Raw genomic sequence first — 25,622 nt, 5'->3', positions numbered from 1 at the left:
TTCATTCAACCTTTTCTTCTCGCTTTGCATCTCATCACTGTAAGCTCTTTAATACGCACTGTGCAATGTTTATTCTTCCACTGTACATATATTTTGTATATAAATCAGATTGCCTGGAGTTAAAAACCACAAGCCATGGAATGTGGTTTAAAAAAAAAAAAAAAAAAAAGCAATGACTAAGGAAATAACCCTTAGGAATTAAGGTACTGTCCTTCCCTGGACATTAGTGAGACAATTTTATCTGAATGCTAGAGTTGAGAATAAGCATTGCTCTCTGACAGAGAACAGAGAGAGGGCCTCATTACAGTTCATGCAAACTGTTGGTTTTGATGATCTGTGCTGCTCTGCACAGCTGAGGATCTGAACATTGACACATGGACTGTTATGAGATTCTAATAGTTAAGCTTTCTCACTAGGGAGGATATTAAGAGTGAGTAATGTCAGAGACTAAGCAGACATTTCATTCCAAGAGCTTTCTGGAAGAAAGAAGTCTTTCTTTGGTAATACTAGGAGAAGAGCATGAAGTCAGAGGAATATTTTCTAAATCAAGTGTATTTGCTGTTTCTGGGCAGCTTGCTTGAAGAATAGTAGTGTCTCCTCCTTCGAAAAAAAAAGAAAGAATTCCTAGCCTTTATACTTGCTAAAAATCTGATCCAAGCAAGATGTATCTGCCAAGCTGCCACAACTTCTAAGAGCTGCTGCTGCAAGTTAAGTAGGAGAATTTGCACACGCATATTTTATCCATGCTGCATCATTTTTGCTCACTTCCTATTTATTAGCTTAAACTATTTTGCAGGGAGTATTTTAGTCCTGAGTCCAGATCAGAAACGACAACATTCACACATTAGTTCAGGAAAGTTGTGTCTCTCTGCAGCTTCTTAAAGTTATTTTGAAAACATCTGAGAAACGCATTTCTGTGGTTGTGTGAGTAAAGGAAAATGATGCATCCGCTGACTTAAAAGCCAAGTTTTCCTTTATATCGTGTGTAGCTGCAATTTGCTTTTCTCTTCCCTTTACACAATGAACATAACTGCATGATTCATTGCCACCTTGCTGAAATGTGTCCTGCATTTTTCAAAAGCACATGACAAAAAAAATTTTTTTTTGTGTTCTCAGCCATAAAAACCTCCCTGTACAGGGGGGTTCTAGCTGCCCTCTCTTAGAATATCGTCTCTGCCAGCATTTGGAATAAAGCAAGTCATAACCTTCTCTCTAGCTCCCAGAAGTGTACTTTTCTACAGTCCCCTGTATTAGTTGTTGTTTCCTTTCCTGTTACAACAGGAAAGGAAAATAACATTTACTTAATCAAGGCACTGAACACAACTATTTCTCCCACCCCTTTTCAGTGCCTTGTGCTGTAAGTGATGTCTTTTGAGCCGTATCTTCACAGAGTCTCCAAATAACTGAAACACTTGCTGACCTGCTCTTCTAGCATACCATCAGCTAGAATACTGCTCAACTATCAGGCCAAAAAATACAGGAATTTCTATAAGTTCATAATTTCTTTTCTTCTATTTTCCTTCAAAGAAACAATTTTATTTTATTTTATTTTATTTTTTTTGGATGTAAGACACACTCTCCAGATAGAAAGACTGGTACAGAGAGAGAAATCAAATATTTCTTCCTTATGCATGGTGACACCAAAACATCTCAAAGACCTTAGGCTTTCTGCAGAATATAACCAAGGCACGTAGGAGACCAGAGGAAGACAAAGCTACAACCCCACATTTAACAGATGAAGATCTGTTCATCTGTTCTGAGAACTGATAAAGTACAGAAACAGGAACCACCTACATTCAGGGAGTGGACGGTGAACGTGCTTTTTGGTGGCCTGGACTACTCTCTGTGCACTCCGTCCATTTACTCTAGAGGGAGCTCAGAGCAGTTACACCACGGGTTACAGTTATGGGCTTAAAATTACTTTGGCTGAACCTAGACCTGTTCTGCTCATATTCACGTGTGAAATCATAGAGCAGAATTGAAAAATGCACTGGGCTTTTTGGAATTGCAACAAAGCCAAGAAGCAGCAGACATGAATATCTGCCCCTTCCATTTTGCTCACATAGTAACTTGCAATGGAAAACATTACAGGAAAAAAAAATACATTTTCACGTGTTTCCCATATAAAATAATTTACAGTAGAAATATTTAAGAAGAAATAATAAATAAGGGCAGAAACCAGAGGAAGAAGCTCAAAGAACAGGCAAACACCACTGCAGCTATGCATGACATCTTGAGTCATAACACGAGGCACAATGAGTGGGTCTAGGAGGGGAAGGATGAAGGAAAAGGACATTGGTATTCTCGAGGGTGGAGAGGAGACCCAAGAGAACTCACAAAGCAAATAAAATCCATGTCAATAAGTAAAAAATTCAGAAACATAAAAGGGTGGAACCACTGTGTTACTCATACACAGTAATTGTTCCTATGTTAGAGAGAGAAAAACAATCCACCAGCTTCCTTAGTTGCCCATATTTTCCATTTATGCTTCTTCTGGAATGCAATTCCTAAACCGTTCACAGTCATACATCCACTTAACTACTTTCAGACAATCTCTGTACCCTAACTCTGTTTTCCTATAATCATGCAAAGCATATACCAAGCCTTGTAATGTGATGAACACAAATCACATCCAGGCATTGAAAACAAGCAATTTTCAGCTCACTGGCATACCGAGAAAGAAATCCCACCCACTCTCTTCTTGCCCTGCTGACCCACCTATACTGGGGCTGAAGAGCTGTTCCCTGCCTCATGCCCCAGAGCCCTTTGTTATCTCTTAGTTTCAAATCAACGTTCTCCATGTCCATTTTCAAACTACCCTCTGCTTGGTGAGCCGTGATCGATGCCTGCACTAAACTTGCATCTCCCTCCCCTTTCACATTGCTGCCTCAGTTGTGTTTGCACAGCTGGGGCTGATCAGCAATCTCCTCTTCCATCATTCACCCAGCAAAACAAAAAGCAGAAGCAAGTATCAGGTACTTGTAAGACAGTAGAGGAAAGGACATGTTGCTGTACTTCAAGTTCTGCCTTGTGCAAAGCCATTTCCTCTGCCAGCTGCAGGACTTGTACCTTTCAATGACTAGAAATCCAGTGCCCACATCCAGCCTATAAGGTTAAGGAGCTGTGTCTATAACTGCAAAGAGTTCACAAAGCTGAGTACTCTACAGAGTATTTAGATAGATAGATACATTCTTTGGTATCAGGTATAAAACAAAATTGCATATCAGGTCTTTTCAGAACTTAGCCCTTAATTTCATTTTATTTTATTTTTTTTGTGGTAGTGTGTTTGTTTGTTTTGTGTGTATGTTTTTGTGTTTATCTTGTTTGGTCTTGCTTTTTATTTTTATTATTTATTTTAAAAAATATTCATATTTTTGTCAGGCAATATTATTTTCTACTTTGGTGTGATATGATAGAAGACTGAAATATTTTTCCAATAGATTTTCCCTTTCAATAATTACCCTGATGTATTTAAATTATTAAATAAAATGGCATAACCATACTTCCCTATGCTTCAGAACCAGGAGAAAAAAAAAAAAAAAAAAAAGAAACTTTTACTGTACAACGATGCTTTGTGGTTAAATGAAATCTCCAGTTCTGCTCAGCAAAAGGGGGACACATTTCCCTTTTTTCTGTTTTAGTACAAATAAGCTTTACAAGGCAATGCTGTTAAAACTGGTGCCGTTTTCAAAAGGGTCTCAGTTCCTGCCAAATTGAGTTCCGTCTGAATGATATTTTATCAAGAAGAGGAAAGCTGGTTGGATTTTGGGCTACAGCCACTGTGCTTTATCTGACTGCTACCAATCACGCATGCCTTTGTACTGAGAGAAGTGCAATCTGACATCTAAGGTCAAGATTTCATGTCCCTGCTCCCAAAAGGCCAACTGGAGAGTTCTTAGTTGTTGTGCACTGGTTTTGCAGCAACTTGAATTTCCGTGACATCAACAAAAGCGCACAAACTAGTAACAATGTGCAGCTTTTAAGAGAGCAGTGTCTCTAATGAAGCAATTTTAGAGAGCTAAGGAGCACCTGTACACACACAGGGTAAACATAAAGGAAACCAGCCATATAAAGCACAGATAAAACCACACAATTTACATATGGATGTAGACCTCCCTCTCTCTGTCCTGAGAACAGTCAATCTGCTCCATATACGTGGGTAGCCTGTCCTGTGGTTTAGAACAAGCTGTGGTAAAGTGCACTATAATTAAAATGGGAAAGGGTGTCATAACAGCCATCTATATATAGGGTTATTCTTTAAGTAATACCTAGAACACACTCCCTAAAAGAAAAATGTGGTGCTAGGATGTGGCATGCACTGCTTTCAAGAAAAGATTCTTCCAGCTGTATGTGGGAACCTGGAAGAATGCAGCTCTGCTTTTGTGAAGTCTGCCTCGCTGGTGAAACAAAGGGAAGCCGTAACTACAAAACTTTAAATTTGAGCCTTAACTTGTCAGTGAATAAACAGAACATGACTATGCAACTAACAGCTTGAAACTAACTGCAGACTAAATTGCACAGTAAGCTTCCTCTTTTGCAAGCATTTCACCACACTCATTAAGGAAATGTTTGAAATTTCTATTGTTACTTACTGCTACGTTGTCATAGTTACATGAATGGTGATCTTCAATGTCAAAATCTGTGAAGTTCAATAGGACTCTGTGGCTGTGGTCAACTTGTATAATCCAAGAACAGTCTGTGTTGTTATTATAAGGCTCAGGATAGTTTGGAGAATGGATTTCCCCACTGGTAGCTTGGAAAATACCACCACAGCCTGAAAAAGACATAAACAGTTTTTATCACAACAGCTCTTATCCTTAGTGAGATTCACTTCTATTTTTTAAACTAAGGGAAGAACACTTTCATCTTCATATTTTCTGCATTAAACTTGTGCAAAATGAGTGCTCCAACTATTGCAAGGCCCTGTTTGCAGTGAAAATCAATGGCAAATGATTACCAGGAAAGAATAACCTTATCACTATTGGTGAATATGCAACAACAAAGCTTTAGAGTAATGTTCCTTTCTAGCCCCAGGGTGGATAGTAGATGTCCCAAAGTTTGAAACACGGGTGCTGGTATTCCTCTGTCTGAGATATTAAAAAAGCTATTTAAAATAGCACTCATATGAATGCCCTAGACCTTTTCCACATAGGTGACAATGGCTAACCTAGCATACTGAGAGAGTAAGGACAAGGCCTAGCTGAGCACAGGGGTTAAAAAAAAAAAAAAAAAAAAAAAAAAAGAATAAAAAAGTCTGAAAATATCAAGACAGTTAGGAGTTCCACTTTCCCGGAGAGCAGTAAAATAATTGCAAGCTTCAAGTTTCTGCTTCTTGATCCATGCAGCCAAGGGCTTCCTGAGGACTCTAGTTCAGGCCCAGATATAACCAGAACATGCTCCAGTGCTCGTGAATATCTGAACAGCCAGGAACGATGGCTCCTATGTTGGAAGTGCCAGGGCTTTCAATAGGACTAACACAAACAAATAGACTTTTCTATGTTGTAAAGGGATGGAGGAGGGTAAAATACATAGGGATGGCTGGAGACAGAGACAGCCTGCTAGAATAAGGATAAAAACTACAGTGTTACTGTGTTCTGGTGAGAGGGTATTTAGAGGCTAGAGGGGGGTTGGAGTACAACAGGCAAGATGTAAAGAGATGAGAAAGCTTCAGGGGGCCTAACTAGAAAAAATAAGCCGCCGGATCTCAGAAGGGGATTAATTCAAAGGACTATTGTAAACTGTCCCTTTATTAAAAAAAATCTTGTGCCTTTCTCACAAATTGAGAATGGAAAAGTATAAACCTTGACAAGTGAATGAATCAGTATGCTTAATCAAGCAAAATGCAAGAATTAAAATCTGCCTCTCCTCACTTTGCACTGCAATTAGTTACTGATAATTAGCCTTTTCATAAGAACTCCCATGTAGAGACATGTGGTTGGATCTTTTAAGCATGTCTCGTCTTTCACTGATTACCAGTAAGGCTTTGAACAAATAATCACACAGGGGATGGATGAACCTCACAGAGTTCAAGCATTTACTAATCACTCCAAATATTTGTGGAGTCCACTGAGTACTCCAAGCAAATCCATATTTTCAGATATTTTTCACTTCATAATTTGAAACCAAAGCTAATTCAGCTAATCATTCAGCTAATACATGACTCTTTGTGAGGGGAGGGGGAATTGCTGCCATGCAAACGTTCTTTTCTGATAACAGGAATGTCTTGATTAATTTTGTAGAGAAGAAATCCCCAACAAGGTATGCTGTAACAAAAAATTTATGTAGGCCTAGATTTGAGCTAGTTAGATGATTTCTTTCTCATTTATTTTCTCTGGGTGTTTTCCAATATCTCTTAGTGTGACCAAATCCAGTAACACTTCAATTCACCTTTAGCTTTTAATCTCATGCTCGTGTGGCTGACCCTCAATTCTCAAACTTCCTGAATTTCTCATGGTACACTCACCTCCCAGATTTTCTTGCCAGGAGGCATTGAAACCTCTCCCAGTCACTGCTGCATCTGTCTTGAAACGGACTACAGCCGAATTGCCAGTACTGGAGACTCTCAGGGGGTTCTGTGCTGATCTTGAAATACACAGCTGGGCTAGTCTAGGAGAGAGGAAATCAGGGCCACCATAGACCTAAAAATGGAAGAAACAATGTCAACATTTTCAGAGAGGCTGTCTGACATGCAGAATATGAGATGAATGTTTAGGTAGGATAAAAAAACCTCTTGTAAGTATTGAAAGTGATTCCACATTCATAAATGTAAAGTGGCCATGAAAGTTATTTTCTCTGCAAGTTTACCTGACGTCTGGACCATCAAAACAAGTACAAAATACTGGATGATTTCAAAACAGCCTTGCATTAAATAAGAATTTTCTGCTTTGAGGCTTTGCTACATTCTTTTTCCTCCATCACTCCACAGTTAGCTCCTTGTTTCTGTGGGGATAATATAAATATATATATATTTTTTGGTGCTTGTGCAGGCAAACTGTATTTATTTTTCAGGAACTTGTGCTGATGTTTTGCACCCCTTATGTTTAAAGGCACAGTTAAGACCTTTTTTTGTTTGTTTGTTTTTATTATTAATTTTTAAATTGAGGCTAAACTTCATTGCTTTCTACTGAAACAAAAAGCTTTGAAATTTTATTGACTTCAATGGTGAAATCAAAATCTAAGCCACAGAATTTTGGTCAAGTAAACTACAATCTAATAATACTCTACGGAAACTAGGATAAGTATCATATATTTGCCACAGAAAAAAAATATGTTTTGACTTTCAAGAGTTGGCATTTCTTATTCAGAAAAGTGTACCTCAGGCAGTTATAAACCAGAAAATCACAACTCTCTTGAACATCACTGGCAGTGTTGTGTACTTTATATTAAATTTTATACCAATTCAAGTGAATCAGATGGCAGCGCTGGAGCCATGTTACTCCTTTTTTTGTTTTCCAGAAGGGATGTAGGATTTTAGTTTGAGCCCGTTTCTAACTGGTGGAACTGGCTCTTCTTCCTCAATCTTCCCTCACACCGCTGAAGAAAACACACATGCTCAGCACAGTTTTCAAAACCAGACTGGATTTTGGTGCCTAGTGGCTTGTTGCATGCTAATGAAATTCACCTGAGACTGTGGTCTGCCTTACATTGGGATGTCCCTCATGAGACAACAGCTGCAAAAGACAGCTTGACAGTAACCTCAAATATGAAAATTGTTAAACAGAGACAAATAAGAGTGTGCTATTGTCCTTCAGCAACTGAACTATCAATAAGTAGAGCAATAACAGATACTTTGCTTGTATCAGCATATATTATGTAATAAATCCTAAAGATAAACTAGAGAATGGCAAGTTCTAACAACAAAACTAGGGAATAAGAAGACAGATCAACAGATCCCATCAAGATTTTCCCACTAGTAGCATCCTAAATCTGCACCAATATTTTCTTAGTCTCTCAAACATGAAAAAGGTCAAAAAAGCAATCCATTAATCTCTCTCAGAAAGCAACAGTGCTGTAAGAACCAGCCTTCTATAAGTCCCTTTCACCTCTGATCCCTTCTGGATGAGAGGAAACTCAGTATTTTAATAAGCTCTGGCCAGAAACTTTTAAACTTTGGAAGAAGTTTGTGTTCTGTCCAATCTAAATATCTGAGCAAGACTTACAAATAGCTGAACTAGTCCCACCATCTCCAGGGATAAGTGTAGTGCATTGCTATGTAATTTCATTGATTGTGTGCACACTAGCTGCTCACAGTGCCTGCCATTAGAAGTACAAAGAAATTTTAACTGGAAAAAAATATTGAGTGACTCCAGGGTTATGTGGCACTTAAAAGCTCAAGCTTCCACCCCCAGAAGAAGGAATTAATTTCTCCATGGTCTCTTAGATGTTCAGAAACTGTATTTTATTTTAGTGGCTGATTACACAGGCTTAATAGCCTAAATATTTTAATTTTGACTGAAACCAGCAATTTTTTGCTTTCTGCAGGGAGTCTGCACGGCTTGAATGGATAATGGCTCTTCTGTCCAATTGATCCTCTCAAGGCATTCAGAAGTCAGAACGGCTGAAACCACAGCTCAGATTAAGACTGTAAGGAAGGAGTCACAGTCCTGGAAAGAAGCATGCTTGTCTGCTGGAAGCTCAGTGTCTTCAGTAAAATGTCACTGCTGGGTTGCTTGTGAGGCCCAATGATAACTGCATTTGTCAGAAGTCTGTACAAAATGTGAATTTTAAAATGCTTTTGTGGTATATCTCTTTGTGTCAGAGTAACAGCATGGGACCTAGCAGAAACACATGTTCTTAATCAGCTAAACCTGCCCAGAGAAGCTATGTGGTAGAGGAAACAGCAGGACTTTCTAATATGCATCTAATATGCATCATGGGCCAGCTTCTCCCACCACCCCTGGTGCTCCCTGCAGCCATCTGCACACCACAGGCAAGGAGACCAAACCCAGCTCTGACATAAACCCTGCTGATTTCTGGTATTACCTCAGAAACAAGCGTGGGCCAAGCTGAACACTTATAAAACTGGGCTGTTAGAAGAGAATTTAGGATGGGGAGGAAATACGGATGGGAATCTGAGTTCTGTGGGTTTCCTTTACATTGTTAGCTGTTCCGCAACAGCCTTCTGCACAATTTCAAAATAAAGAGCGCTAGTCAAAGGCATGTTCCTTACACTTCGGAGCGTATTTCTTTACTCCCTTATGCTGGTTCGATTAATCAGATGGTTTCACAAGGGCTGGAGCAAAAACAATTTTGAGTGTTTCCATGACAAAAAACAATAAAATGTTACTTTTGGCTACAAAGAGGAAAACCAACAGTTACCACATGACAAAAAAAAGGAAAAAAAAAAAAAAAAAAAAAAAGAGGGAAAAGAGGATTGATGGAAAGAATGAATTCCAGGGTGTGGTTCACAAAGAGTCACAGGATATCTGAGCTGCAAACAGATAAAAATGAAAATATAAATAAAAACATTTAGTTTGATCACAGCAACTGATCCAGAGATAAAATAAAGTTGGATGGCATAGCAGGAATGCAGGACATTGTCATAAAGCCCATGGTTTTAATCTGTTCTTATCATTTGCTTCTGCCCCGTTAGCTCCATTTACTGTTAACAGTCAGCATTCCAATGTTATGAGCAACAGAAGGCTGTTTTTATGTGGTTGGTCACCCTCATGACACAGATTTTCTGGGAGTAAAACTGATCCTTGTTCAGATATAACTGCCAGCAAAGAGAAAGCCCAGCTTTGACAGAAAATCAACTTATGTTAATACTTGGTTCTTTATGAGGAGAAATGAGAAGACCAAAGCATCTGGTAAAGATCTGGAAGGTTCTTAGGTTTACAGGGTTCATAGAATCAGAGAATGGCTTGGGTTGGACAGGACCTAAAGGATCATCTAACTCCAACCCCCTGCCATGGGCAGGGATGCCACCCACTAGACCAGGTTGCCCAAAGCCCCATTCAGCCTGGCCTTGAACACATCCAGGGATGGGGCATCCAAAACCTCTCTGGGCAACCTGTTCCAGTGCCTCGCTACCGTTACAGTGAAGAATTTCTTCCTAATGTCTAGTCTAAATCTATCATCTTTTAGTTTGAGACCATCCTCCCTGGTCCTAGTGGGTTCTTTCTTTTTCAGCTCACTGCTACATCTTGGTGTGTCAGCATATATTTATAGTTTACAAAAACCTGGTAAATATTAAGAAAAAGATATCATAATTTAACAACATGGTCATATGTGGTAATTTAACAACATATGGTCATTTTTCTCTGTATGTGTTTTCAATAGAAGCTCTTAAAAATATTTTTAACTCTTTCATTGCATCCAAAATGATGGCTTCTATTTCTATAAAACATTTCTAGAAAACAGTTAAAAACAACTTTAAAATTGCTTCTAAATGTTTGTGAAAGGAGTGGAATCTGGCAGGGAAGACAGAAAGACAGACTGCTACTGTTTCATGAAAGAGGCAAGAAGGACGCTTAGGGGAACCTTTCAAGCTCTTGAGTATGCAGAATTGAGGATTTCCTACACTTTTTTTTTTTTTTTAGTAACTTGTCTTAGTGAAACATATGGTAGGAAAGGGATAGTGACATGAAAGGGACAGCTCGTTTAGGAAGCAATGTCAAAGGGAAGGAAAGGGAGACTGGCTACGTTTTACAAGAATTAATATACATCAGAAAAATGTGCAAGAGAGAAATAGTCACAAAACTATGGTATAAGAATAAAGCCAGCAGGAAAGGTACTGCGATGGGAAAGATCTCTTGGAATTTTCCTACAATTCTCTGCCAGGTGGAAGGGAAGAGGGTGTTTCTAAGCAAAAGCTAAGAGCGTCTAGGTCACCAAACCTTGCAATTACTGGAACATTTTTTATTGCAAGATAATGTTTTGGAAGAACAACAGAAAAGAATACAATCTTTTGCAATGTTCTAAAAGCAGTTTTCTTCTTTCAGAGAGTAGAGAGTATTAACTGGACAGGGAGGGACAGGAGGGTGCAGTGCTACTTTAGCTCTGATTTTGACTTCCTATTAAAACTGGAAAGTTATTTGGCTTGAAAGAAAACAGGAAGCAGTAGAACTCACTATTCAGAGATAAGGAAGAAGTGAAATCAGGATACTAACTATGAAAAATGTAGACTTTAAAACCCAAAGAACTGATAGACAGGATACTCTTGGGAAGATAGTGTGAGGGTGAAAAAATATGGAACCCTAGTGGTCGTTGAAACATGGTGTGTGTCAAAGGCATACCAGGAACCTTGTTCTTCCTAGCACTCTCCAAACTGTCATGTGTGTGCTTTTCAGACTGGATGTATGTAGACAACTACAGAAAAGAAGACTACGTGATAGAACAGCTTTTGAAAACACATTGTTAATCACATTCTTTTTTTTTTTTTTTTCCACTAAAATGAGTCATCGTTTGTTCTGTGAAAACTATATCAATCATGCTGCAAATGTGCAATTTTATAACAAAAGCAAGAAAATATATATGTGGCAAGTTACATAAACCTCTACCAAATGCCTGCAGTTTGGAAGAATAAACTATTCACTGCCAGACAGAACCTTTGATCTTGCACTAAAACATGAACCAATCTTCCTCAGTAATTTGATTTATGTTAGTTTATCAGTCAGCAGAACTGAGACAGGTGTTGGGAACTGGATGAGCCAAGGCTAGGAGACAAATAACCCAGAGGCATGCCAGTTCCGAGTGCAGAAGTGCAGGAAAATTCAATCAGCAAGGTGGGCATCTGTGCTGATGAATGAGGGGGCTGGAAAAAAGTAATGCATAGCAACTAAATCTGAAAGAAAACCCCAAACCTAAGGTCAGAGACATGAAGCAGAAAGCTGTAGGATGCTCTTAAACACCTTGTTTGAGCAATTGTGTCAGGTGACCCATTTGTTAGACTTTAGGCCAGCACCTCTCCCAGTCAAAAAGTTAAGCATATGGTTGCCAGCCATCTGTAATCTCAACAGATTCTGACTGTTCCTGGGTGACCACCTGTAGGAGTACAAAGACATTGTCCTTGTACTATTCAAGAAATGGTCAAACATAGTAGCCTCAGATTTTCTGACTATTTAATGGATTTCTCTGGGCAAGAGAGCAATGCAACAGACTTCATCAATACAAAAAACAGCCAAAACAGGACACCTACCTGTAGGGATTGGTGTCAACAATGGGGCACACAGTTATACTTGACAGTGCTACTGAAGAAAAATTCATGGGACAACTTCCTTACACCCAGATCCCACAGAAGCCCCAAAGTTACTAGGATAGTCAAAATACAGTGTCCATTTGATCAAGACTTCAACTTCATTGCTAAGCTGGGGAAGCCCATTTTAGGGCCAGAAAGCTGGTGTTACAATTCTTCTACTCATTACAAATGTTTGTAATCATCAATCTGGCCATCGGGTACTTAAGACCTGCCCTGGGATGTGGGTTAAGTCTTCCAGGAATGCTGCTGATGAGTGTGCACTAAGGACCATAGGCTGAAGAAATCTGTGTTACAAAGGTAAGAATAGGCAGCAGTGAGTACAGACAGGTGCTGTCTAGCTGTATGCCAGTTTCACATCACATTACCAGAAGAGTTGAAGAGGCAAAGTAATACAAGATCTCTTGATCAATCTTGTGGGCCCATTAGAAAGATTCAAACTTCACCCATGTATTAACAGCAAAAGACCCAACAGTTCCATTAGTGATATCCAATGTCTCTAGTGAGAGCCATCTAGAAAATCCATCATCTAAACAATTTTTTCCTGAAAATAATTTCCCTTCTTTCTACAATGGAAGTCTATTCAAGTCTATCAGCTAGGAATTGGTCACCTAGCTGCTTCCCAACAGAAACACAAAGATGTCACATATAAAAAGACCATCCAGTCGTCTGGGTCTCTTAAAGATCAGTAAGCCCTTAGAAAGGGAGGTCTCTTTTCCCCTCGTACTACCATCCTAAGATGACTAGAACACTGTCTATTCTTTAATTATTTTATTTAATTAATTATTTATTTTTACCCAGTTCTTTTTAAAAGGTGGACATTTTAAGAGTGAGTTTTTCAAAACAGTTTTGTCTCATGTTATGAAATATATAGAGGCTACCATCATTATTAAGGTATACCAACACCAAAGGCATAAAAGTAAAAAGAAGTAAGAGCACTGTGGCTTTTGTGACATTTGTGAAACATAGCCCTAACCACAGCAGAAATGAGCAATTGCAGTAGACTATTTCTTCTGCTCCTGCAGAAGACAGAAAAGCATATAATTTGTGTATTTTTGGAGACTAAATCTAATTCTCTTACCTCCAAAACATCATAGTCGCAGTTTGGGTGATATTCAATGTCAAATTCCTGAATGGTCAGTTGAATGCTGCTACCAGGCGTTGTGTGAATGTACCAGATGCATTCCCTATTGCTTGGATATGTGTTGGGGTAGCCAGGGCTGTGAAATGATCCGGAAGTGCCAGAGAGTTCTCCTCCACAACCTGATAAAAGAGCAAAGCAGCTTGTCAGTGAGGGGCTCTGGAAACCCTCACTGACAACTCTGTAATGAGGATAGGCATAAGCATTAATTTCATGCACAAGTGTGTATACTGGGCTTGATGGTCTTCTCTGTCAGAGGAACTGAAGTCCAGCAGGGAGGAGAAATTCAGGAGCCTGCTGGCCCTGCCTGTGCAGTAAGCACTTCACCCTCTGTTTTGCCATGCTTCTTGCTTCTCGACTAAGCATCTGCTTCTACAGCTGAAGAAACTGAGGCACAAAGCAAAAAAATATTTGACACTTTTTGTTTTGGCCTCTAACTTTGTTTCGTTGGCTCTAAAAAGCTGAATCAGATCCATCCCTAGCTGTTACTGACCTCAATGAATACACAGACTAAGTTATCATGGGAAGGGCTTGCTATTGTTGTAAAAATGCCATTTCCCACTGATTTAGAAATCATAAAATTAAAGACAATGTAATTTCCCTCAGCCCACTGAACATGATTACCAGCTGCCAAGTCACAGTGGATGAACTGCCTTTCTGACATTTGGTGGGTTTAACATTCTTTTTCATTGAATTGTAACTGTGCAATTGTCAGACATGTCATTCTTGAAAAGTTATGTATTTTCAGATAAGAAATTATTGCCCCAACCCCACTCACCAGACCCTTAGGTGATAAAATTCTTGCATATTATAAACTAGATCATATGGACCAAACAACGGACCAAATACAGGCCCCAATTTGACAGCACAAAGTAGATGGAACACACGAAGCTGCAGTTTTATACAGCATTTATGCGTATATAAATGCTGTACTTGCCTCCTTTGATTTGGTTTCCTGGGAAGATGCTATCACTGACCCAGTCCCTCGGTGCAGGTGTCAGCAGGGTGAGAAGACACAAGAGTCCTTTCCAGTGTCAGGACAAACTAAGGTCAGCTACATTCACCACGAAACACCACCTTTGCGGAAGCCAGTGGAGTGGCTGTGTATTCATCACATGCAGAAAGCAAAGTAGCTTTGCATTTGTTCTGACTTGATGTGTGTGTTGCTCTGTCTTGCAGCAGCATTTTGTTTCTCTCCACACCATAGGGCCTCAAGGGCTTCATTTAGGCACTAGCTAATCTTTTGCTAACACAGCTTTTATGGGGTCACTCGAGCTTTGTAAGTAAAGCCCACACTCCATCAATCTCTCTTGCTTCATCTCCAGAGGGAAGGTTCTGTCACACAGCAAAAAAGCCCCAAAATACTTAATAGAACCAGCTAACAAACCATGAGCTGTATATTCCCTGAGGCAAAAATTGTGGTATGCCAGCAGTGATGGATAGTATCAGAGCTCTTATTTAGAAGAAACATTTTATAACATAAACCCAATAAACTACCCCCCGATCTGCTCACTAATCCACACAGAAATGCAAGACTCCCTTAATCTCTATTAAATCTATGAATAGTTTATTACTTGAACAAGGTATCTCGACTCTCCTAGTTGCTCTCCTTAACACCCTTTTTTCTTCAGGAAGCTATAAATCAAGATCTTCAATTAAACACAAATACTTTTCTTAGCACCTTCTGTGGTAAAATTACAGCTGTGAAAGAGTGGCTGCTAATCCCTGGCAGCATTTGCCATAATCTCCACCATGCTCCTCACTAAAAACTTGAGTTTGACTCTGCCACAGTTGGCTCTGATGCCTTCTAGGACTTCAAAATGCAAATCTCTGAGAGGAAAGAGCAGTGTTTCTAAAAAGGAAGAAAGCAATATGAGGCCGGTTTAATCTAGACCATCTAACTTCAAACACAAGGAATATGTCTCCAGGCATGCCAGCTGTGTGACACAGATCTCCGTCACACTGTGTTATCCAGTGCTCACAGGAAAACTGCCTTTTAAACCCAAGAATACCCACAATTGAACAACAGTTGTCTATAGCCCAGAAAGGCCTTTTCATGGCTTAGGGTGACCCTACAGGTGAACTGACACAAGCTTAGCTCTTTTCTGTCTTCTTCCCCACCTTGCTGCATGTGATGCTCTGCCACGCTGCAGCCTGCCCTGCAGCCATGAGGCTGTTGTCAAGCTACAGAAGTCTCAGTCAAGGAGTAAAATAATCCTCTAAATGTAGTTGAAACCAATCTCTATCCCTCTGGAGAGACAAAAACAATAGAAAAAGGTAGTACGATTGCTTCCCTGAAGCCTGCTGGCACCATCAAGTACCTGCTATGCCCCTGGGAGTTTGCTATCCAGGAACCTTCAGCAGAGAGAAAGAGAGGAAAGCAGCTTCAGTGTAAATCACAATCCCTTTTTTTTCACCCAGTGCCTTCAGAAAATGGCTTAATATTCCTCAAGGGAAACTAGGTTGTTGTTTTTTTTAAAAAAATAGGGAGAAAAAAAAATGTGTGTGGGGAGAGTCCTACAAGTGAGTTTGCAGGGTGAGTTACTCTCTTTCCCTCGGCAGCAGGAATGACACAGCTGCTGAGGACAGAGCAGAAGGGAAGGCCGCCTTGCCAGCCTGGGAAACAGAAAGATTTCCCAACGAGCAGACTTGCACGGCTGGGCTCCTGAGGGGGTGCGGATGGGGAGGCAGGGAAGTTTCAGCAGGCGAGAACAAAGCCAGTTGCTATTTATCTCAGCCTGAAGAAAGCTGGGAACATTTTAAAACCAAACAAGCAGCTATGAGTCAGCTTCTCCTACTAAGAGTTTCCTGATAGCCACAAAAGCTTTTTTTTTTTTTTTGCTTTTTTTTAAAATTTCAACTCAAAATGGCTCAGAGAGCTTGTGTGCTGCAGTTTATGGCCCAGAGCTTTCCGTAGCCCCTGCAGGTAGCGTTCAGATTAGTCATGCTCTCTCCACGAGTGGTTTATATTTTCTCTGAGCCCAATCAATATTCTCTGGATGAGGCATGTGAAGCCCATGAATAAGAACATCAAACTGTTGTTAATGTGCCGTTTCTTTTCTTCCAACTACAAATGTTCCCAGGAAAGGTTTTCTTTAAAGAAAAGGAAAAGCAGAGGTAAAGCTCAGATCTCTGTGATTCGTTTCTTACAATGAATGTGCAGAACTTATCTTGCCAATCTCTTATTGGTTGTTTGCAAACTGAAATTGCTTGAGTTTATGCCCAGGTATTCACTGAATAACACCTGAAAAAAGGACCCACTGTTCTTTGCAAATATGTGAACTATTTTGACTGACCTGCACATGAGAGCAGAAACCTCTGTATCAGAGCAGAAATGTAATACCTGAACTCTCTGGCCAGCTGGAAGAAAGCCTCTATATTATGTTTCTGCTCTTGTATGGATGAGATAAGAATCATTTCTGTTATGCCATATTTTTTTTTTAAATATAGATGACACGTGATTTTAACACGATACTTACAAAAATAGTTCAGAGATTTAATTTTTTAGAAGTGAATTTAGAATTCGATCCCTAATTTATTCAATATCTTCCCTGTTTTGGTTAGCCACAAAGTTCTCATAGCATTATCCCTTTCTTTGACTTCACCACAGATGCAAGCAATGAAGGAAAACTAATCTATAAGTATTTTTCATATTGTTTGTACATTACCGATGAAGACAAATTTTCTCCACAGAGATGCTTGTCTTAAGCTTTGAAATCTGCCTTGGCTGATAGCTCAAATTATCAGAAAAGATATCAAAGAAATTACATTCATTTAAATGGTGTTCAGGCTGAATATATACACATATATGTATATGCATATATTTTTACACACATAAATATAAGTGTTTATATGCATAGACTTTGCATTTAAGAGGAAAAAGCAGGAGAAATGTTGGTCCAGTGTTTTGCAGCACACAGTTTTATGTACCCTATCCTTTTCCTATTTTTTGAACAAGCAATGAAATAAGTTTTTATTTGACCTAGAATGTAACTCATAGACAAACAGCCTGCCTATTTACTCAGATGCTGAAATAGGAAAAGTTTAAATTATAATGTAATCATCTCAGCTAATCACCATTAAATGAACACAAACCTTCTCCCAGTGTTTACATTGTCTGTAAACATCACATTATATTTTGCTTCTATTCACATAAATGGAGTTTTTGCTGTATATGACAACAAAGGAAAAAAAATATTGGTGTTTAGGGATAAACAGAAATGAGGAGGCAGAACTTCTAAATTGCTGCATAATTTCAGGTCTCAGTGAAACAACAGTGAATTTGAAACTATTCTGATCCAAGTGGAATATCTTGAAAAAAAATTTCACAGCACAGAAATGCGTGGTCTTGCTGTATATGGACAGCTATATGGACAGCTGCACTGTGGAAAAGTGCAGCTGAACTGCATTATGGCATATGCTTAGTTTCTGCAGACTTTTTTGCAGTCATTTTTGGAAGCTTCTGCCTTGCAGTTAAACTGAGAAAAAAAAAAAAAAAAAAAAAAAAAAAGGAGGGAAAATATTGTTTTAGAAGTGTAAAGGTCTTGGAATTCCCTTGAAAAATGTTTAAAACAACTACCTAACCTGGTGTTAGTTGCTAGGACATCAGTCAACAAATAGAAAGCTCAGGAAACATGCATTTGGTGTTTTTGCTTTTCTCTGGCTAAAGTATTAGTAGTCATTGAAGATTGTGCAAGGGATGATTTATAGATGTCTGACCATATTAGTGCCTGTCTGCTTAGCAGATGGTGTTCATTAACCAAAGAAGAATCCCTATTCTCATAAATAATTATAGATGAATACAGAAGTAGTAATCTGTGGAAACCTCTATTATTTGCAAGGTTTTCAGATTTATTCATGGCTGTGTTTTGGCCACACATTAGAAAAGTCCCTTCCATAAAGCTTAAAGTGAGTTGACACTGTTCCTGTAAAGTCAGAGTTAGGGAAATGAAAGGTTTTAGGGTTGTTCCATTTGTTGTGCTCATACTGAAATATTTCAGTAAACATTAACTGATTGTAGCTTCATTAACTGATTGAGCACTTAGAATGAGCCTGCACAGAGTGAGTCTCTGTACAGAGAATGGAGTACAGAATGAGTCTGCACTATACTAACAGTTGCAAGCATGACTTGGATTTGATTCTGAAATCAATCTACTCTTTGGAGTAGATTTATTTCATAGAATATTATCCATAGGAGCAAGTGCAAATTTTTATTATGAAGGTTTATGCAAGAGATTAAAAATTCAACTGAGAAAACGTGGGTTTTTTTGTTGTTGTTGTTTGTTTTGTTTTCTCCTTTCTGATTTGTTAATTACTTCTGTAGCTTTCATTATTATTGTTTTATCAGTCTCCTGAGTTCTTGTATTTTCTTCTATATGTTCTATTCTGATATCAGTGAGATGGATATTAGATAAAGGTAGACTACAGGGACCCAGGGACTTAAAGGTGCTTTTAGGCATGTAAACAGGAGCTGAATCCTCCAAGATACTGAATGTCCACAATTCCTGTAACAGCTGCCAGTGTTCATAAAGGCCATTTTCTAGCTCTCAGGCATTGATAGCATCTCAGGCAGTTTAACAACAAGCATTGTACTAAAAATTTGGTTTTATTTTTATACATGTATATTAGTCAGGAACTTATATATTAGTTGAAGGAACAAAATTTAATTCACCATCATGTCTCACAGAGAACATGTTTTTTAATAGCCAGACTGGCTATTTTGTCTGGCTATTTTAATATTTTAATAGCCAGACAAAAAGCCGACTCAACCCGGCACACCCCCAATTCAAAGCAACCGCTCAGGACTTGAAAAGATCATACCCTGTGCATCTCAGACTTAACGTGACAAAAAGACACTGAAAAGGAATAGTCATTTTTGAAAACTGAACTAATGGTGATTTGACCAAGGCTACACAAGAAATCAGCCACAGAGTTAGGATACAGGCTTAGGAAATCTGGGCCTTAGCTCGCTGATTGACCTGCAGTGCAATATTCTCTCCAGCAATCCTAATGGATGTCTGGCAAATATCTGCAGTGAATAGCTTCTGCATCTTAATCTAGCATGTTTTTGCTATGCTTCCCTGAAGAACTAACAAACTATTTCACATTCTACCTGCAAATATACTGAAAAACAGTCTTTAGTTATTGTATGTGTTCTAACAGCTTTCATCTTCTGAAAATATGGACTTGGTATAATGAAAACTGCTCTTCTCATGCACTAAGTGGGATTTCTCCACTCCCTGTCCATCAGCTATGGTTCCCTAGGGAAATCTAACAGAAAGAAGATGGTGGCAAAGGAAAAAAGCAATACTTTAGGGCTACATTATTCATTTCTCACCAGTGTGCTCTGCTTCTTTTTTTTAAAGGGGGAGTTAATGTGACACAGAAAATAGAACAGCAGACACAAATTTTGACTATGCTGAGAAGAGCCAATTAAATTTATAAGCTCTACTAACAATGAAGCAGCCTGATGAGCAAGCTTCCAACGAAACACTGATCTATATATATATAAAGCAGCCAGTGCCTACACACACATTGCTTAATAAGGTAAGTGACAGGTCTAGGAAATATGTCTTCTCAGATAGTGACAGTTGTCACTGGTGTAATTTTGCACTGAGAGACCTTTGACCTTTTGGCCTCCTGATTTTTTTTTATTTTTTTTAGGACAGCATTCAACTAGCAAGCCATCTTTGCAACATCCAGCCTGTTAGCAAGAGTTTGTTCATTCTCAAAGGGCTAATATGTGTCCCCAAATATATTTGCCTGTATTAAGCTTCCTAATAAACAACAGGACTGGAATGAGCACCTTGCAGATCCAAGCTTTCCTCTGGTGAATCAGATTCCTGAGGCCCTGTCTGCAGAAGAAAACACTATCGATTCTGGCTAAATCAATTCTATATCCTGCTTAATCAGTGGAAACCCTTTAGATGAACAGTGTTATTTCAGAATCAAAGCTACTTTTAAAATTAATTGTTTGCACTTCAGCTTTCTTTACAAGTTAAAATTATATAAGACACTTCTAAGTATAAATAGCAGCATTTCCACAAGATCAGTTACTCATTATGCCTTTGGGAAAGCCTAAAGACTGGGTTTCCATCAGCAACTGAAAAGCAGCAGCTTAGTAAGTGGGAAGAACAGATGCAAATGTTTCAATTCTAAACACTTCATATTCATGTCGTGTCTGTCTGCAGGGGCTCCTCATGTCAGTTATCAATGAGGTAAGCTTTTGTCTTGTTGTGATCATCTCATAACTGCTAGCAAAGCTACCAGAAAGAGTGTCTGAAGTGAACTGTATCAGGCACATGGTGGCAAACAGAAGTGCTACTCTCTTTGATTACCAAAGCATGTGAATGTTGTTGATATACATCTCATAGAGGCTTCACAACTGCCAGCTGAGGAGCACATGAACAGCCTGAGAAATAGTTCACAGGAGCTTGAACTCCAGAGCACACATTTGTCACTTGAGATGAAGCAAAATCTCTTTCTGAAAATATATATATAGCCCTGTTATTTTCTTGTCAGGTGAGATGTTATTAGACCCAGGTTCAGTTTCTCATAGGGATTTGCCCTCAGGGAAGAGGGGAGCTGAATACTTCAGTCTGAAACTCCCAATTCAAAGGCAGCATCTGCTGCATTCCCCAATAGTAGGGGACTTTCTTCACCAATATTTTTGTTTGTTTGTTTGTTTGTTTTCTTGTGCATTAAAAGATTTTCAGAAGGCAGAAGTGAACACAGCACTTGGACCACAGCAACATATCTAATTTTATCCAGTCTAGGGCAGCAGTATACACTCAGACAATGTAGCCACGAAGGGCAAGAGGGCTACCCATATCTGTGTGTCACCAATCCAGAAAAAAAGGAAATGCCTGCAACATACAGAAAGAAGACGACTGCAGTCAGCTCTGGAGGAACTTGCACTCATATTACAGGCTGTCAGGAGTCACAGCTGTGATGTGCAGAGCCTGCAATGACTTCCCTAGAAGCCAGCCCTATCTGAACCCACACATCCTGCTCTGCTGCTCGGACATGGTCCCACATTAGCAGTCTGGGCTTTGTTTCATGCCCAGAAACAAACAGAGGGGCAGTGCTGGCTGACAGAGAAGTGAATGTGTCAGTGCAGAAAAGGAGTGCAGGGGGGGTAGGAGAGGGCTGGAGAGTCTGGGAAATGATTGCGGTGGGGGGAGCTGGAGGGAAAGCACAGAGTGCTCACCATGCAGGCAGATCTTGGAAAGTTTTGAGAGCTTTAGAAAAGCAAGTTCACCCAGAACCATGGCTACTGTATGGAGCTGATGTCATCTGGCTCTGTGCATAAAAGCCTCCACTTTTTCTTCTTTTGTGTGGTCCCAGAATGACATCACCTCAGAGCACAAGAACATACCTTTGTGCTGCGGCACTTCCCCTGCTGGCTCTGCCACACATCTCACTCCTCCCGCTTACGTCCCTCCTTTGCCCAGAAATGCTCCTTGACCTCCACTGAATGCAAAACAGCACTGTCTAGTCAGAGAGAGCCTTTTGGGAGCCCGTGAACGCCAGCAGTCCATGGTAGCACAGAGGAGCTCCTATTCACACAATGTATAGCATGCCATACACCTCAGCAACCCGCAGTAGGGCCTCTGCAGCCGATTTCAGCTGCTTTACAATGCTGTCAAAGCTGAATGGTGTGAACTGATTAGACAGACAGGGCAACTGTGGCTATTTAATTATTTTCAAGGTTGAATCCTCTTTGATGGGGTGTACAATAGCATATGATTTAATCTTGTTGCAGTCCAATATTGCTGTTAAATAAGTAGAGTGAAGAAGTTGCGTTTGTAGCCTGTCTTAAGCAGTGTACAATCATTGTACAATCACTAACAGATTGGTTTATAATTGGCATGCATGCTTGCCTATTTAACGAGGCCTGTGACGCTCTTTGTGACAAGCAACACAAGAGAAAAAAAAACACCCAAAGCACATCCTGGCCAATGTTATTTCATGCAGAGAAAGGAGGGGGGCAGAGGCTGGAAGGTTGGAAGTGAACGCACTGCCCAAGAAAACAATCCACTAAAGAAAACTAGAGAGAAGCCTGTAGAGAAGGGGAAAAAAAAAAAAAAATTAAAAAAATAAAAGAGCCTATAGGAATCAGACAAACTGAGAGCTTGTTTCCTATTAGAAAGTCCAAGTCCCCCTTGAATGGTGTATATCTCCTTTTCAGCACATAAATTCTGAAGGTGCACCTCATCCTGTGCCTACTCCTGTAGATGAAAGGGTATTTTGCTTACAGGCTGTGATCAGATAATCTTCAAAGGTGTGTGTGTGCAGAAACATTCACTGAGAAAGTATTGGAGCAATTATGAGTAAATGCAATATTTTCAGTGCTCTAACAGGTTATTTCTACTTAGCTGACATGTTGACGACCTAAGCTGGGACTCTACTATGTATACAGAAAAGAAGAAAACATACTTTCCCTGAAAAACCTGGTCAACTTACCATTGACATGCCACAGCATCTGGAACCCACTTCTAGCATTCAGTCCATCAGAATAAAATGCCACATGGAGGCTGGTCCCTGTGGTGCTCCCTGCCAGCGGAAGAGACTGTCCACAGAAAGTACCTATCAGGTTGGATCGTTCATCAGGTCCATCATAGAGCTGAAATGAAACAAAGAATAGCCCAGTAGGTAAAAAGCAGCTCCCCAGTTCTTAGTGTTTTGCATAGGATGTTGAAGAAAGCACTGAAGCTCCAACACACAGCCACCCTGACGCAGCAATATCAGCCGTGTGGAATGTGGGAAGATTTGGATGAAACAATGACCATATGCAACAGCAATATGTCTTAAAACCTGGCTGCACATCATGTGGAGCAGGAATGTCTTGCTGTTTCTGTTTTGGTGTGTATTGGGGGTTGCTGGGGAAGAATATAAGGGGCAAACACAACAATGAACTGAAATAGAAAGAAAAAGGGGATGTCATAGGTCCGATTTTACTATGCATCTAACATACTCAGTGCCTCCAAACCCTTTGGTGGTAACCCAGATTATTTGCTTATTTCTGTAAGACTGCACTCAGGTGATTTCAGGACAGACTGAACTTATGATGGACTAAACTAAGGAGTCAGCATCACCAGAGCCTCACGGTGTAGTGATGGCAAACTGAAAACAAAAAGCAAAACAAATCCTCAAAAACCACAAGGCAAAATTCACGTTTGTTTATTTTGTCGTGTTCTTATGCTAGTGTCCTACTTTGGAGGAGAAGTGGAGTCATGATTTCTGAACTTTTGCACCTAGAAATACTTTACATTTTATCTCCAAGTCATATTCTACGTGATGGTATTTTGACAGTCAGAGTGTTGGCAGATGTAGCCAGCCTGAAAATCTTTCTGTTTCCCAAACACAAAAGAGAATTCTTCCATCCTACTCTTGAAACACTAATGCTCTAAAAAAATGGAACAAACAACATGATAAGGAAATATTCCTGCATTTAAATCTTAAAATCTGAAGCTAGTCAGATGCTCACATTTAAATAAAAACACTTAAGACGTGTTTTCATGGAGTCATAGTGGGTGCCCTGAGCTTTTGCACCTCTTTACATCAGTTGTCTCCAAACAGGTTTAAAGACTTTTTCTCATCCTAGCCAGTGGATATGGCACTTTTTTCACATCCAGTAAATCACACTGAATATGCATCTATGTTCTTCACCAAGTATTGCAGTGCTCACTGTCATTATTCAGGGAGAAAGGTGTATAATCTTTGTAAACCTGGTAAAAATAAACATAAATAAATTGCATTTGAATATGATACCAGACTGCCAGTTGTTGTCAAATGATGAGTTGCTTTACTATTTCTTCTTTAGTTACTGTGATTCTGAACATTCAGAATAACAGGAACCCTCATGCTTTTTTACCACTTTGCTGCAGTTTGTCCAATCTTCTGTCTCACAGAATAGCACATCTTCCTAACACAACCCAGCAAACTACTGGCACAGAAACCATGTCTGAGCATTCTCATTGTGAGTTTTTGGCATGTTTCCTTTCAGAATTTCAACAAAAACTTTTCTCTGTTCCGAAGCCATCACCATAAAATTCTCCCCATGCAAAGAATCAAATCTACGATCTCTAGATAGACAGCCAAGGTTTATTTATCTTTGCTCTCCACTCAAATCTCTTTTCTAAATACCTCTGATTCCACTAACAATTTGCCTACATTGAATGCCGATAGTATGGAAGTGTGATATTACAGTAAATATTGACTAACCGTGCTAGCTACTTCTTTTTCACATTTTCCAGCACTCATGTATGATAATCAATAATTAAGCCCTCAGCTTTTCTGTTCAAGATGCTGGTCTTGCAAAACTTTCAGAAACCGTGTTGTTGATTTAAGACATAGTTGGGGGCCAGAAATCTACTCAAGTGGTTTCAAATCCTCAAGCTGACAGTCAGGTTTGAATGTGTTTTTTCAACAAAAAAATAAATTGAATGTAGTTCAGCCAGAAGTTAGGGGCAAATTGCAGGAATAATTCTATGGTAATATTCCATGGCCTGTTTTATGGCTTGTGACCTTGAATCTTTCTGTTTTTCAATCCTCTAATGCCATGAAATGCCCAGAGCATGAGGAATGTATTGGAACTTGAGAACTATCACACCATGGTGAAATCAGAAAAGCCTGAAAGTTTCTATTTGCCGGCTGATTACTGGTAGTTCTTGCAAAACCTCAACCAGATGTGTTTGGTAACAGATATAAAATTATCATAAAGATTAGATGTTAACAAGTTGCATTCATCTGCATTCTTTCCAAATATAAAGCTTGAAGCACCCCCTGACATACAGATGAGCTGTCCCATGCCCAGAATTACAGTTAGGACCTTCTCTCAAGCCAGGCTGAGACCTTTACGCATTCTTCTGTGGCTTAAGCTCAGCAAAGTGAAATAAGTCAGATCCAATTAGATTTTTAGAAGTGCTACTTCCTTCGATGGCTTTGTGGTATATACGACTCATTTGTGTGGCTTCAAGCCATGGAAATCTTACACCAGAAAAATGTGAATGGGGAAGAATGAATCAATGTGGGGACCACGAATCTGAGCTCTGAATGAGAGGCAAAGAGACACATATTCAACGATCAGCCGTTAGCTTTGGTGATTACAAATTAAAAACTTTCTAAAGAGCTATGGACTAAATCATCCCCAGAAACTTTCAAATCAAAACAAAAAAAAAACAAGCTTCATGAGTCTTCCGTAACTTTGAATCATCAGGGAGTGTTATTTTTATCTAAGACGGCGAGCGTCACATTTCTGTGTAATTTGCCCTGAAAACAGCC

The 25,622-nt window shown here is 39.4% G+C and overlaps 1 protein-coding gene across 1 annotated transcript in view; it reads right to left on the bottom strand.

The window, feature by feature from the left end:
* Window positions 1-25,622, bottom strand: part of CUBN (cubilin) — a gene marked incomplete at its 5' end in the record, with an annotated part of 138,717 nt that overhangs the window by 63,663 nt on the left and 49,432 nt on the right. Inside the window, 4 exons of the mRNA XM_084510519.1 lie at window positions 4,593-4,774; window positions 6,464-6,638; window positions 13,278-13,459; window positions 22,803-22,962. Coding sequence (XP_084366645.1) covers window positions 4,593-4,774; window positions 6,464-6,638; window positions 13,278-13,459; window positions 22,803-22,962 — 699 coding nt within the window. The remainder of the gene's footprint in view (window positions 1-4,592; window positions 4,775-6,463; window positions 6,639-13,277; window positions 13,460-22,802; window positions 22,963-25,622) is intronic.

Source organism: Aythya ferina (genome assembly GCF_964211825.1).
Source record: "Aythya ferina genome assembly, chromosome: 2".
Lineage (NCBI taxonomy): Eukaryota > Metazoa > Chordata > Aves > Anseriformes > Anatidae > Aythya > Aythya ferina.
Note: the sequence above shows the minus strand (reverse complement) of the source record. Positions and strands in the feature narration are given on the sequence as shown.